General features: G+C 45.1%; 2 protein-coding genes across 2 annotated transcripts; both read left to right on the forward strand.

The window, feature by feature from the left end:
• The first annotated feature begins 5,112 nt into the window (after window positions 1-5,112).
• LOC110866472 lies at window positions 5,113-6,947 on the forward strand. Its single transcript, XM_022115621.1, has 2 exons — window positions 5,113-5,702; window positions 5,819-6,947. The coding sequence occupies exons 1-2, from the start codon at window positions 5,113-5,115 to the stop codon at window positions 6,945-6,947; spliced, it is 1,719 nt and encodes a 572-aa protein (XP_021971313.1).
• Window positions 6,948-13,616: 6,669 nt separating this feature from the next.
• Window positions 13,617-15,451, forward strand: LOC118482590. Its single transcript, XM_035978126.1, has 2 exons — window positions 13,617-14,206; window positions 14,323-15,451. Exons 1-2 carry the CDS (start codon window positions 13,617-13,619, stop codon window positions 15,449-15,451), a joined length of 1,719 nt encoding a protein of 572 aa, XP_035834019.1.
• The last annotated feature ends 417 nt before the right edge of the window (window positions 15,452-15,868 follow it).

Here is a 15,868-nt window from a genome sequence, read left to right on the forward strand (position 1 = left end):
CCGTGTAATAAATAAGGTTTTTTTTAAAGATGTACTATTTTATTATTTGGTAAACAATATTACATTTATTCAACCCGTGTAATACATATGATTTTAAAGATATAACTTCTTTATTTGGTATATAACATTATATTTATTCAATCCGTAAAATATGGTTCTTATAGATATAACTTTTTATTATTTAATATACAAAATTATATTTATTTAACCTGTGCAATAAAGAATGTTTTTAAAGATATATTGTTTTATTATTTAGTATATAAAATTTATTTATTCGACCCGTGTAATACACGGGATTATAACCTAGTAGATATATATATATAGGGTATACGTTGAGAATATATTGTAAGTTTGTGACGTGATGTTATTCCAACCATTTTTTTAATTTTTAATATTGAATTCGAGTTTAGAAGTAAACTGTGACGTGGTGTTATATAGTCCAAGCATTATTCATATTTTTAAGTTAGAGTTTAGAAGGAATTTATAATATTAAAATATATGTCTCTATTATTTACATGTGCATCATATGGGTATAATAATGTGTTAATTATCAATGGTGGCGGACCCAAAAATTATTTGTTGGGTGTGGATGATGTGTTCAATTATATTTTTAAACAGTGTGTTCAGGTATGTTTTGCCTAAAATATACATTAAATTTACCTTTTCAACGTGTTCGTCTGCCCACCCACAACTATGAATAGGTCCACCCCTTGTTATTAAAGATCTTACTTTGAAAACTATGTAGTTTTCATGGAAATATGATCTGTAGTTCATCCACAAATTAATCACAATTCCACATTGATTAAAACTTCTTTTTTTTTAAGGAGACTATCATTAAAAACAGCAACTACCTCAAACCGAGGCAGCCAAAACAAATTACAAGTTTACATATTTACACCAATCGTTCCAAATAATAGACTTGTTTTTGGATCTAGTAGAATACCAAAGAAGACCCAAGTTTTTAATCTCGCTAAAGATCCTATCCAGATTTCCCGGAGAGTTGTTAACCCAAGTGATTAAAACATGGTTAGTATCTTTCGAGAGAAGTTAACTAGTTTTACCTAACCATCACTAATGCTTTAATGGTAGCCACGTGTATTTAAGTTCCTGAAGGGGTATGGTCCCAAAAATCCGCGCAGACCATCTTTCAGGTCGCGCGTGAGACCATACTCCTTATTTAGCAAGCTGATCAATCTTAGTCTCGCGCGGGTTACTTCAATAAAGACTGACAGCGCGAGAGGTGCAAACAAGAAAGAACATCAGTTTTATACTTAGCGTTCTGAATAAGAGCATTCAGTCACCCATAACCCTGCGCGGGCTTGTTACGTGCTCAGCAAGGGTCGTGCAGGGCTAGGGCGCAGGGCCACTTCAGAAAGTACACAAGGTAGAAGTGGCAGAAGAAAAGAGCCAAACCGCGTCCTTCAGGCTGTGCTCAATCGTGCTCCACGATCGTCTGACGTGCATAAGACAGAGAGTACATAAGGACGCCTACGTGGCACCAATCAGTGGGCGACGACACCTGTCCCACGATCTCCACTTACCTGCTGATGGCAGAGGGACAACACGGCCGACAACAGGGACACGTCGCTCCAATCAAGGTGCGCCAGCACCGGAGATCTTCTAGAAGGCAATAACAGTCGATACTTGTGAGACAAGGAGGATATTCTCTGTTGTCGCCTTCCGGCCCAAGGCCCATCAACCCAACTCCTCTTACACCTCTCCGAATATAAATAGGGACCTTCATGCACAGGTTAATTCATTCTGTTCTCTTCACTCTCACTCTTAACACACTTATTTCCTCAAAGCAGATACTTATTCTCACGCCGGAGTCTGGTTAAGAAGGAAACCCCCATATTCCCCTCTTAACGAGCTAATGGTGTTCTGTTTAGCAGGAAGATCCGACTATCAAGGAGCTCAGGAAAGTAATAAGAAGATTAACCACTATGAAAGGAACATAAACCAAACTAATTAACCCTAAAATTAGTTCCGTGTTTCTTCATTGGCGCCCACCGATTTTTTGCAATCACTTTCATCTTCTTTTTCTGAGTTTTTTCTGAGTTTTTTCGGTTTTCTTGATCATGGCTGGTCAAGGAATCATTCCTGATTTTGGTTTTGGCACGAACTCTAACGTAGGACCGGTTGAGGACAATCACAATGTCCAAGTCCAACCTGCCGAGGAAGTAGGCGAAATCGAAATAACAAACACTAGGGGACCCCGCGCGAGCATCACTCGCATCACTCAAACGGTAACCCCAGGAAACAATGTTGCTGGTCCTTCAAACCCAGCCACAAATCCGAACATTTCGGCGCTACTTGGGCTACCAGAAGGCGAAAACTCTAGCCTCCTGGTACGCCAAACAAATTGCTACCATTAATGCTGCGTATCAGTCTTTGAGCGCACAACAAACAATCCTGCAAGATGAACCATCCTTGTTTACACCTCCGGGTCCGAGTCAGGGGGCGCGCCAGATACCCCCACAGCAGAATATCCAAGGAAGAACTAACAGACCTCCCCCCATGAGAAGGCCAAGAGTGCACGACACGCGCGACACACACGGGGAAACAGGTAGCTATTATGACCATCCGTTAAACGTTCAAAGAGGTCCAGTTCATAGCCGGCTCGGGCCGCGTAACATGAACAACGAGTGGGATCACACAGACCCAAACGATCCAACTTGGCAAGATGACGAAGGATCCTCAGTCTTCAACCGTTTGCAGAAGAATCATGAATACTACAAGCCAAGGCAGCACATCGCGTACAGCGAAGAATCGGAGCGAGACTTCCGCCTCGCCTATAGACCAGCTGAAGCTGCAGAACATTCGAAGTTCATTCCAAAGATTGCTCTAGCCCCGCTATCAAAAGAAAAATTGCCACCAACAGTGGGAAAGTTCAATGGTTTAACTGATCCTGATGATCATGTCAGAGTATTCACAAGCGTTGGTTGTATGGGAGGATGGAATATGCCGATGTGGTGCCATCTGTCTATCCAGACTTTCACAGGGGCTGCTCGCGCCTGGTTCGACAGCCTTCCACCAGGAAAGATCACGTCGTGGGTTGACTTCAGAACCCAATTCGTAAATCATTTCAGCCAGCAAAGACGTTACCAGTGCGACACAGCTGAGGTAACAGACATCTGGCGCAGAGACAACGAGGGGCTAGAAGATTTCATCACTCGCTTCAACAAGGAGTGTTTAGAGATTGGTGGTGTAAGTGAACAATTGATGCGCGCACACTTCAAGAAAGCCATTTGATGTGATAGCCTCATCAGGACGATCACAGGCAAAGACGGTATGCCCAAGGAATGGGACAAACTCATGGAAGCCGCGAAGATAGTAGCGCAAACTGAAGAGTCATTGGCCGGTAACAAGAACTCGTACACTGAAGATCGTTTTTCCAAAGGAAGCTCGCGCGATAACAACAGGCGCAACAAAGGCGAAAACCCTGGATGGAAAGCTAGGCAGTCCAGCGGTTATGACGAACGACCTCGCTTCAGAGAGGACGCGCGAGACACAATCGATCGCATTGGTTATCGAAAGGCAGTCAGGAACGAGAATCGAGAAAAGCACTCGACTCCGCTCATTAAGACACCAAAAGAGGTGCTCATGACGGAGAACCACGACTTCATGGCTCCAAAGCCTATGACGACAAGACCCAAACCTATACTGCGATTTCCACAAGGATACAGGTCATCTGACGGATAACTGTATCAGCTTAAGGCAAGAAATTGAAAAAGCGATGAAGAGCGGGAAACTAAGCCATCTGGTAAAGAATGTGCGCAAGGAGACGCGCCAAATTCAACGCAATGATTATGGGAACCAAAAGAAAGTCAGGCGTCTGGAAACACACATGGTCAACGGACCAAGATACAACGCAAGAGATAAAGGCAAGCTCCCATTCGAACCTGCATGGCAAGAGCAACAGGTCATATTTCCGGTAGCACGCGGGGACCCACGCGCCCCGCGCCCCGTCGTCATTACCGGTATCACCGGTCATTACGAAACAGAATACATATTTATTGATCCGGGAAGTACAGCTAATATCATCTATGAACAGTGCTTCAATCAGTTTGATGATGAAGATAAAGTGCGCCTTGAGTCGGTCGATTATCCTCTGTCAGGATTCCGCAATGAAATGGTCTTCCCTTTAGGCCAAATCAGCTTCCCCGTCACGCTGTCCAACGGGGAGCATTCAAGAACCACAAATGTCAATTTCATGGTAATGTCGGTCAAATCAAGGCATGATGTTCTGATCGGGAGAGAAACCCAAGGTGAACTAAACATGGTAACCTCCACACCCCACTCAGCCATCGGGTTCCCAACTGAGACGGGGGTGGCGATTATATATGCAAAGAAGGAGGTAATGTCAGCAGAAGACGCGCGCCCAGTCAAAGCACCAAAGATTTCGACAACCGAGCCAGAGAAGTGGGTCTTGAACCGCAAGTACCCAGAACAAACGGTGACGATAGGCCACGCTATCACGGCAAACATCAGGACGCACCTCAAGCAGTTATTGTTCAGAAACATGGACATTTTCGCCTGGACCCCGGCTGAAATGATCGGTGTCCCGCGCGACGTTATTAAGCATTGTTTGAACACTTATCCCTCCGTCGAACCAAAAGTGCAGAGAAGGCACAGCCTAGGGCGGATAAGACTAAAGCGATGAATGAGCAAGTTTGTGAGCTGCTAAAAGCAGGAATCTTAAGGGAGGTGCGCTATCAGAGCTGGGTCGCAAACCCTGTCATGGTCGAGAAGTCTAATGGATGATGGCACATGTGTGTGGATTACACCGATCTCAATAAAGCATGTCCCAAGGATTGTTACTCGCTGCCTGAGATCGACAAAAAGATAGACTTTCTCGCGCCATACAGGTGGAAATGTTTCTTGGATTGTTACAAAGGGTATCATCAAGTTCAGATGGCCCTAGAAGACGAAGATAAGACCGCGTTTCGCATGGACATCGGAATTTTCTGTTACACGAAGATGCCCTTTAGGCTCAAGAATGCTGGCGCAACCTACCAGCGACTGATGGATACGATCTTTGCTGAAGATATCGGGAAGCATATCGAGGTTTAAATTGATGATCTTGTGATCAAGAGTCCCGAGGAGGACCAAATGTTAAAAGATATAGAGAAGAAATTCAATTCTCTGAGAAGCGTGAACATGAAGCTAAACTCAGCAAAATGTTCTTTTGGCATGGAGGAAGGCAAGTTCTTGGGCTTCGTGGTTACAAATGGCGGCTTCAAAGTCAATCCTGAAAAGGTTCAGGCCATAGAGCGAATGTCGTCTCCGCGCACGATCAAAGAGATGCAAAGATTAGCCGGCCGCCTAGCCGCGCTTAATCGATTTCTATCGAACCATGCTGCAAAATCCTACCCTTTTATCAGCACTCTGCGCAACTGCGTGAAAAAGCAAGAATTCAAATGGACGCCAGAAGCAGAAGCTGCCTTCCAGCAAATGAAAGAGTGTTTGATCAAGCTCCCTACCCTGACCGCGCCGTTTGAAAAAGAGCCACTCATTCTGTACTTGTCTTCTTCAGACAAGGCAGTTGGGTCGGTATTGTTGGTGGAGAGAAACGGAGTTCAGACTCCAATTTACTATGTCAGTAGGGTGCTTACAGATCCAGAAACGAGATATTCAACAATGGAAAAGTTAGTGCTAGCACTGCTTCACGCCTCTAGGAGGCTGCGCAGATACTTTACAGGGTATGTAATCACGTACTCACTAACTTCCATATCGAAACAATTCTGCAAAAGCCAGAGACATCAGGTCGCTTGGCAAAGTGGGCAATCGAGCTGGGGGGTCACAACATTCTGTATAGGCCGCACCCAGCAATTAAAGGTCAAGTGCTATCGGACTTCATCACAGAAGTCCCAGAAGATAAGATCAAAGATTGTGAAGTTGTTGATACTCCCATCAAAGATACATCCGACGGATTGTGGTTACTATATACTGAAGGGGCCTCAAACGAAGATGGCGCAGGAGCTGGGTTGCGCCTTGTTAGCCCTGAGAAACATGAGTTTACATACGCCATCAAGTTGGATTTCAAGAATACCAACAATGAGGCTGAATATGAAGCATTCTTGGCAGGCCTGCGCCTGGCCATCAAAATGGGAGCTCAGAACTTACAAGTACACGTTGACTCTCTGTTGATCGCGAGTCAGATTAATGGGTTATATGACGCGAAGGGCGAGGTTATGGCTCTGTATTTGGAACAAACGAAGGAATTGCTTCAGCAGTTCAAATCATACAAGGTTGTGCACATCAATCGATCTGAAAACAAGCCAGCAGACGCGCTAAGCAAGCTCGCTTCAACTGCCATCCAACATCTCGCCAAGGATGTCAGAATCGAAGTCCTAAAAAACCCATCTGTTTTGTTGCGGCAAGTGAATGCAATCGAGATATGGCCTCCATCATGGATGACTCCTATCATCCAGTATCTTCAAGAGGGAATTCTCCCTGAAAACAAAGCGGAAGCTAGAAAGATACAGAACAAGGCTTTGTTCTATGAGATGAACGGTGGAATCTTGTATCGAAGATCATTCTTGGGGCCACTTTTGCGCTGTGTGGACCCCCAAGACGCAAGTTACATGATCAGGGAGATTCATGAAGGCATCTGCGGCATCCATGCAGGCCCGCGCATGGTTGTCGCGAATATAATGAACGCTGGTTACTATTGGCCAGGGATGCACGTTGACGCTCTAAAGGCATTGCGCAAATGCGACTCCTGTCAAAGGCACGCCCCGAAAACCCTGCGCCCGAAAAATGATCTCATCCCTGTGTCCACTGCCTGGCCTTTCCAGCAGTGGGGGATCGATATGGTGGGACCTTTCCCTGAAGCTCCTGGAGCTGTGAAGTTTATAATTGTTGTCGTTGATCATTTCACCAAGTGGGTGGAGGCCAAAGCACTCGCTTCAACAACTGCAATGATTGTGCGCAAGTTCATCTAGGAACACATCATTTGCAGGTTTGGTCTCCCACTCAAGATTGTAACAGATAATGACACCAATTTTGCTTCTAAAGACCTCAAGAATGGATGAAAGAAATGAATATCGAACACACTTTCTTTTCTGTTGCGCATCCTTAGGGCAACGGCCAAGTAGAAAGTGTTAACAAAAGTATCGTTGAAGGAATAAAGGCCCGACTGGGCACTAAAAAAAGAGGCTGGGTAGATGAGCTCCCGATCATCCTGTGGGCTCATCGAACCATGCCGAAAACAAGCACTGGCGAAACCCCCTTTAGCCTGGTCTACGGCTCAGAGGCGGTTATCCCAGCTGAAATTGGCCTGCCCTCGCCGCGCTTGACAGCAGTCAACAAAATCGATAACGAGGCAGAGTGTCATCTTGACTTGGACCTACTCGAGGAGAGGCGCAAAATAGCATGAATCAAAGAAGCCAAGTACAAGACATAGTTGGAAAGGTACTACAACGCAAGAGTACACATTTGTACCTTCACTCCAGGGGAATACGTCTTCAAAGACAATGAAGCCTCCAATGCTGAATGCTCCGGGAAGCTAGCACCCAAGTGGGAAGGCCTATACTTGGTACATGAGGTGCTAGGAAAGGGGGCATACAAGCTGCGCACACTGGATGGATACATCATCCCGCGCACATGGAACGCGCAAGAATTGGGCAAGTGTTATATGTGACTATTCTCGGCCATGCGCCTTTATCAGCTTATGTTGGCTACGCGCCTTTTTTACTACTTATGTTAGCGATACGCCCCTTTTTATTTCAATGATGTACGATTGGCCTAGCACCTGTTTGCAAGCTACTTAATGAAAGCATTAACTTATGCCTTTTGTTTTTAGCATCATGACTTCTAAGTTACAAATGCATGTCAAACTTTTGATTAGCACGAAAACACTCCAGTAAATTATGAGCTCGTGAGTTAGGCCTCCAAGGTCCTCCGCGAACATAGCGCGAAACCGGGCAATTACTCATACACGAGCCACACTTACATTCATTCGCGCTAACTTAACCAAACTTTCTAACAACAGTGTAATAATTGTAACTCCAAATTAATAGCAGACATAATGCTATATTCTAAAAGGCGCACCGCGCAATGAGCACATAAGAAATAACAAAACATCATTGATTCATTCCAAATAGCGCGACCGCGCGTCAAGTTACATTCAACGTCTAAAACGAAAATTGCAAGGCACGAAGCCTACCAACACTAACTACTCATAACCATCACCACCATCATCGTCGTCATCCCCGTCGCCATCACCATCATCACCGGCTGGTTCTTCCTCATCAGATAGTTCCACGGTCCCTGGAGGGTCGAGAATCTGCTTTAGCTGTTGACACCAGTCGTCATGCTTCAGAGCCTCTGCGACCAAATCCATCACAGGCAGTGATAAATGGTCATAGACCTTTTCTGCGCGGGCCAATGCAGCATCAGCCTGATCGGTCACTGAGCAATGACTAACGTCAAACTCCTGTCCTAACACCTCTTCAACATGCTGCGCATACTCTAGATAACCTCCATAGTGACCAACCGCGCGTGAGGCATCTATGAGAGCAACAACAGCTCCATCCAGCTCGGAAGCATTCAAGATAGAGTTGGCCATCTACAGCAAAGGCGATGGATAAAAAATAAGTTTTAACAAATAAAGCTTAAGTTAAAGAGGAGAACCGTACCAGGACTACTCCTCTACCGCGCATCCATTCAGCCTCAGAGACCAGCGTATCGATGATGCCTTGGGCTTCAGAGTAATTATTCTGGGCTACATTGAGGGCAGAGGTACTGATATCTCGTACCTCCTCAGCCTTCTGTTTGGCCTCCTCAGCAGTAGCAGCTTTCACTCGTTTGGCCTCAAGGTCAATTTCTAAGGACTCACTTTTGTCGGTTTGCTCTTGCAAACACCGTTTCAACTCTGCAATCTCAACGTCCTTAGCAGCCAGGTCCTTATCCTTACTGGATACCTGCGCTTTCAACTCAGCCTACAGAGGATAAGACAGACTTAGATAATTTGACAAGTAAAAAGCACAAAGGGAAAAGGGTTAACACTGATCGAACCTCAACACGTTCTCTATCGGTTTCCCCATCCTCAACCTTTCCTTTCAGTTCAGCAACTTGAGCCTCAAGATCCGTGATTTTAGAGCGCGCTGCATACATACGTTGATTATCTTTTTTACATATCTTCTTCCACTCCGCGCGCTCCTTCGCCAAGAGATCTTCAGCTGCACGAAGCTTGCTCCTAAGGCCCTCGCGGCCCCACTCCTCTGATTTCTTATCAGACTCAAACTTAGCCTTCTCTTCGGCAAATGCAGCCTTAGCCTTCTCATAGTCCTTAACTTGCCTCACCAGGCTCTCACGATACTTTTCCCATTCAGCACGTTCCTTAACCATCGTACGCCACTCGCGCATGATATGATGGTTAGCGGCGCGGGTGTTGGCTTCTCCAACCACATAAGCATGGTACAAAGTGTCACACCCCGATATTTCCACGTATTGCCGGTGGGCCTAGTGGGGAGTATCGTGATGTAGTTGATATTATCACAGTCAATAATCACAGTTTAATGCACAGCGGAAGTCTAAAAGTAAAATATTACAAACCGGAGAGCAAAATGACGATAAGTTAGAAAAATCAGGGAGAAAAATGGCTATTTTTAAACTATTTGAGTAAACCATTAAAATGACCAGATAAAAAAAACAATATGGAACTTAACTCTTATATAAAAGTGTGGTAAAAAGAAAAAAAAAATGTTAATATGTATGGATGATTCCAAACTATATTATTAATATATATTAATAAAGGAAGTGAAATTACTATATATTATTATTACTATATATTATTACTATTATTATTACTATATATTACTATATATTACTATATATTATTAAAGGAAGTGAAATGAATAATGATTTTAACTAGAATTACGACCGCATGGGAATTCTTTAGTTATAACTAAGTTGATTTAGGACCCGTACGTTATGTTAAACCTGTCAAACGGGAAAAATAGACGATGTAAAAACGTTCACCTACACACGCACGTTGCGTCGTGTTAACTCGCAAAATTTAGAACGAAACGTAAAAGCGTTAAACCAAAGACGCACGTTGCGATGTGTTAAGTCACAAAATTTAGAAGGAAGCATAAAGCGAAAAATTTGTGGAAAATAAAAACTATAAAGGACGAAAGTTGAAAGTAAAAAAAGTTGTGAGGATAGATTGTAAAAGATAAAAAGTTTTGGGTTAAAAGTAAAAAAAACAAATAGTTTTGGGTTAAAAGTAATTTATGAAAATACTTTTGGGTGAAAAGTAAAAAAAATCAATTTTTTTAAAACCCCCAAAGCGAAGGTTACAACAACCATATGCATAACCATTTTTTATTTGAAAAACTCCAGGGATGTAAAACGTGCCAAATAGCATCAATGCCAATTACCAGGAGCGACCACAAACAATAAGAAGATTAACCACTATGAAAGGAACATAAACCAAACTAATTAACCCTAAAATTAGTTCCGTGTTTCTTCATTGTCAAACGGGGATTTTTTGCAATCACGTTCATCTTCTTTTTCTGCGTTTTGTTAACTGAAAGTTTAGAACGAAACGTTTTCGTTGACCATGGCTGGCAAGGACGCACATTCCTGATTTTGTTTTGGCACAAACTTTAAACGAAGGACCGGAAAAATTGAGGACAATCAAAATGTCCAAGTCCTAACCTGCCGAAAAAAAGTAGGCGAAGATCGAAATAACAAACACTTTGGGACCCCGCGCGAGCATCACTCGCATCACTCAAACGGTAAATTAGGAAACAATGTTGGGTGGTCCTTCAAAATCAGCCACAAACTCCAAAGCATTGGCGCTACTCATGTATGCACCAAAAGGCGCTAACTCTAGCCTCCTAATATTATAATAATATTGCTTTTTTAATGCTGCGTATCAGTCTTTGAGCGCATAACAAACATCCTGCAAGATGAACCATCCTTGTTTACACCTCCGGGTCCGAGTCAGGGGGCGCGCCAGATACCCCACAGCAGAATATCCAAGGAAGAAACTAACAGACCTCCCCCCATGAGAAGGCCAAGAGTGCACGACACGCGCGACACACACGGGGAAACAGGTAGCTATTATGACCATCCGTTAAACGTTCAAAGAGGTCCAGTTCATAGCCGGCTCGGGCCGCGTAACATGAACAACGAGTGGGATCACACAGACCCAAACGATCCAACTTGGCAAGATGACGAAGGATCCTCAGTCTTCAACCGTTTGCAGAAGAATCATGAATACTACAAGCCAAGGCAGCACATCGCGTACAGCGAAGAATCGGAGCGAGACTTCCGCCTCGCCTATAGACCAGCTGAAGCTGCAGAACATTCGAAGTTCATTCCAAAGATTGCTCTAGCCCCGCTATCAAAAAGAAAAATTGCCACCAACAGTGGGAAAGTTCAATGGTTTAACTGATCCTGATGATCATGTCAGAGTATTCACAAGCGTTGGTTGTATGGGAGGATGGAATATGCCGATGTGGTGCCATCTGTCTATCCAGACTTTCACAGGGGCTGCTCGCGCCTGGTTCGACAGCCTTCCACCAGGAAAGATCACGTCGTGGGTTGACTTCAGAACCCAATTCGTAAATCATTTCAGCCAGCAAAGACGTTACCAGTGCGACACAGCTGAGGTAACAGGACATCTGGCGCAGAGACAACGAGGGGCTAGAAGATTTCATCACTCGCTTCAACAAGGAGTGTTTAGAGATTGGTGGTGTAAGTGAACAATTGATGCGCGCACACTTCAAGAAAGCCATTTGATGTGATAGCCTCATCAGGACGATCACAGGCAAAGACGGTATGCCCAAGGAATGGGACAAACTCATGGAAGCCGCGAAGATAGTAGCGCAAACTGAAGAGTCATTGGCCGGTAACAAGAACTCGTACACTGAAGATCGTTTTTCCAAAGGAAGCTCGCGCGATAACAACAGGCGCAACAAAGGCGAAAACCCTGGATGGAAAGCTAGGCAGTCCAGCGGTTATGACGAACGACCTCGCTTCAGAGAGGACGCGCGAGACACATCGATCGCATTGGTTATCGAAAGGCAGTCAGGAACGAGAATCGAGAAAAGCACTCGACTCCGCTCATTAAGACACCAAAAGAGGTGCTCATGACGGAGAACCACGACTTCATGGCTCCAAAGCCTATGACGACAAGACCCAAACCTATACTGCGATTTCCACAAGGATACAGGTCATCTGACGGATAACTGTATCAGCTTAAGGCAAGAAATTGAAAAAGCGATGAAGAGCGGGAAACTAAGCCATCTGGTAAAGAATGTGCGCAAGGAGACGCGCCAAATTCAACGCAATGATTATGGGAACCAAAAGAAAGTCAGGCGTCTGGAAACACACATGGTCAACGGACCAAGATACAACGCAAGAGATAAAGGCAAGCTCCCATTCGAACCTGCATGGCAAGAGCAACAGGTCATATTTCCGGTAGCACGCGGGGACCCACGCGCCCCGCGCCCCGTCGTCATTACCGGTATCACCGGTCATTACGAAACAGAATACATATTTATTGATCCGGGAAGTACAGCTAATATCATCTATGAACAGTGCTTCAATCAGTTTGATGATGAAGATAAAGTGCGCCTTGAGTCGGTCGATTATCCTCTGTCAGGATTCCGCAATGAAATGGTCTTCCCTTTAGGCCAAATCAGCTTCCCCGTCACGCTGTCCAACGGGGAGCATTCAAGAACCACAAATGTCAATTTCATGGTAATGTCGGTCAAATCAAGGCATGATGTTCTGATCGGGAGAGAAAACCAAGGTGAACTAAACATGGTAACCTCCACACCCCACTCAGCCATCGGGTTCCCAACTGAGACGGGGGTGGCGATTATATATGCAAAGAAGGAGGTAATGTCAGCAGAAGACGCGCGCCCAGTCAAAGCACCAAAGATTTCGACAACCGAGCCAGAGAAGTGGGTCTTGAACCGCAAGTACCCAGAACAAACGGTGACGATAGGCCACGCTATCACGGCAAACATCAGGACGCACCTCAAGCAGTTATTGTTCAGAAACATGGACATTTTCGCCTGGACCCCGGCTGAAATGATCGGTGTCCCGCGCGACGTTATTAAGCATTGTTTGAACACTTATCCCTCCGTCGAACCAAAAGTGCAGAGAAGGCACAGCCTAGGGCGGATAAGACTAAAGCGATGAATGAGCAAGTTTGTGAGCTGCTAAAAGCAGGAATCTTAAGGGAGGTGCGCTATCAGAGCTGGGTCGCAAACCCTGTCATGGTCGAGAAGTCTAATGGATGATGGCACATGTGTGTGGATTACACCGATCTCAATAAAGCATGTCCCAAGGATTGTTACTCGCTGCCTGAGATCGACAAAAAGATAGACTTTCTCGCGCCATACAGGTGGAAATGTTTCTTGGATTGTTACAAAGGGTATCATCAAGTTCAGATGGCCCTAGAAGACGAAGATAAGACCGCGTTTCGCATGGACATCGGAATTTTCTGTTACACGAAGATGCCCTTTAGGCTCAAGAATGCTGGCGCAACCTACCAGCGACTGATGGATACGATCTTTGCTGAAGATATCGGGAAGCATATCGAGGTTTAAATTGATGATCTTGTGATCAAGAGTCCCGAGGAGGACCAAATGTTAAAAGATATAGAGAAGAAATTCAATTCTCTGAGAAGCGTGAACATGAAGCTAAACTCAGCAAAATGTTCTTTTGGCATGGAGGAAGGCAAGTTCTTGGGCTTCGTGGTTACAAATGGCGGCTTCAAAGTCAATCCTGAAAAGGTTCAGGCCATAGAGCGAATGTCGTCTCCGCGCACGATCAAAGAGATGCAAAGATTAGCCGGCCGCCTAGCCGCGCTTAATCGATTTCTATCGAACCATGCTGCAAAATCCTACCCTTTTATCAGCACTCTGCGCAACTGCGTGAAAAAGCAAGAATTCAAATGGACGCCAGAAGCAGAAGCTGCCTTCCAGCAAATGAAAGAGTGTTTGATCAAGCTCCCTACCCTGACCGCGCCGTTTGAAAAAGAGCCACTCATTCTGTACTTGTCTTCTTCAGACAAGGCAGTTGGGTCGGTATTGTTGGTGGAGAGAAACGGAGTTCAGACTCCAATTTACTATGTCAGTAGGGTGCTTACAGATCCAGAAACGAGATATTCAACAATGGAAAAGTTAGTGCTAGCACTGCTTCACGCCTCTAGGAGGCTGCGCAGATACTTTACAGGGTATGTAATCACGTACTCACTAACTTCCATATCGAAACAATTCTGCAAAAGCCAGAGACATCAGGTCGCTTGGCAAAGTGGGCAATCGAGCTGGGGGGTCACAACATTCTGTATAGGCCGCACCCAGCAATTAAAGGTCAAGTGCTATCGGACTTCATCACAGAAGTCCCAGAAGATAAGATCAAAGATTGTGAAGTTGTTGATACTCCCATCAAAGATACATCCGACGGATTGTGGTTACTATATACTGAAGGGGCCTCAAACGAAGATGGCGCAGGAGCTGGGTTGCGCCTTGTTAGCCCTGAGAAACATGAGTTTACATACGCCATCAAGTTGGATTTCAAGAATACCAACAATGAGGCTGAATATGAAGCATTCTTGGCAGGCCTGCGCCTGGCCATCAAAATGGGAGCTCAGAACTTACAAGTACACGTTGACTCTCTGTTGATCGCGAGTCAGATTAATGGGTTATATGACGCGAAGGGCGAGGTTATGGCTCTGTATTTGGAACAAACGAAGGAATTGCTTCAGCAGTTCAAATCATACAAGGTTGTGCACATCAATCGATCTGAAAACAAGCCAGCAGACGCGCTAAGCAAGCTCGCTTCAACTGCCATCCAACATCTCGCCAAGGATGTCAGAATCGAAGTCCTAAAAAACCCATCTGTTTTGTTGCGGCAAGTGAATGCAATCGAGATATGGCCTCCATCATGGATGACTCCTATCATCCAGTATCTTCAAGAGGGAATTCTCCCTGAAAACAAAGCGGAAGCTAGAAAGATACAGAACAAGGCTTTGTTCTATGAGATGAACGGTGGAATCTTGTATCGAAGATCATTCTTGGGGCCACTTTTGCGCTGTGTGGACCCCCAAGACGCAAGTTACATGATCAGGGAGATTCATGAAGGCATCTGCGGCATCCATGCAGGCCCGCGCATGGTTGTCGCGAATATAATGAACGCTGGTTACTATTGGCCAGGGATGCACGTTGACGCTCTAAAGGCATTGCGCAAATGCGACTCCTGTCAAAGGCACGCCCCGAAAACCCTGCGCCCGAAAAATGATCTCATCCCTGTGTCCACTGCCTGGCCTTTCCAGCAGTGGGGGATCGATATGGTGGGACCTTTCCCTGAAGCTCCTGGAGCTGTGAAGTTTATAATTGTTGTCGTTGATCATTTCACCAAGTGGGTGGAGGCCAAAGCACTCGCTTCAACAACTGCAATGATTGTGCGCAAGTTCATCTAGGAACACATCATTTGCAGGTTTGGTCTCCCACTCAAGATTGTAACAGATAATGACACCAATTTTGCTTCTAAAGACCTCAAGAATGGATGAAAGAAATGAATATCGAACACACTTTCTTTTCTGTTGCGCATCCTTAGGGCAACGGCCAAGTAGAAAGTGTTAACAAAAGTATCGTTGAAGGAATAAAGGCCCGACTGGGCACTAAAAAAAGAGGCTGGGTAGATGAGCTCCCGATCATCCTGTGGGCTCATCGAACCATGCCGAAAACAAGCACTGGCGAAACCCCCTTTAGCCTGGTCTACGGCTCAGAGGCGGTTATCCCAGCTGAAATTGGCCTGCCCTCGCCGCGCTTGACAGCAGTCAACAAAATCGATAACGAGGCAGAGTGTCATCTTGACTTGGACCTACTCGAGGAGA

Source organism: Helianthus annuus, chromosome 10 (genome assembly GCF_002127325.2).
Source record: "Helianthus annuus cultivar XRQ/B chromosome 10, HanXRQr2.0-SUNRISE, whole genome shotgun sequence".
NCBI lineage: Eukaryota > Viridiplantae > Streptophyta > Magnoliopsida > Asterales > Asteraceae > Helianthus > Helianthus annuus.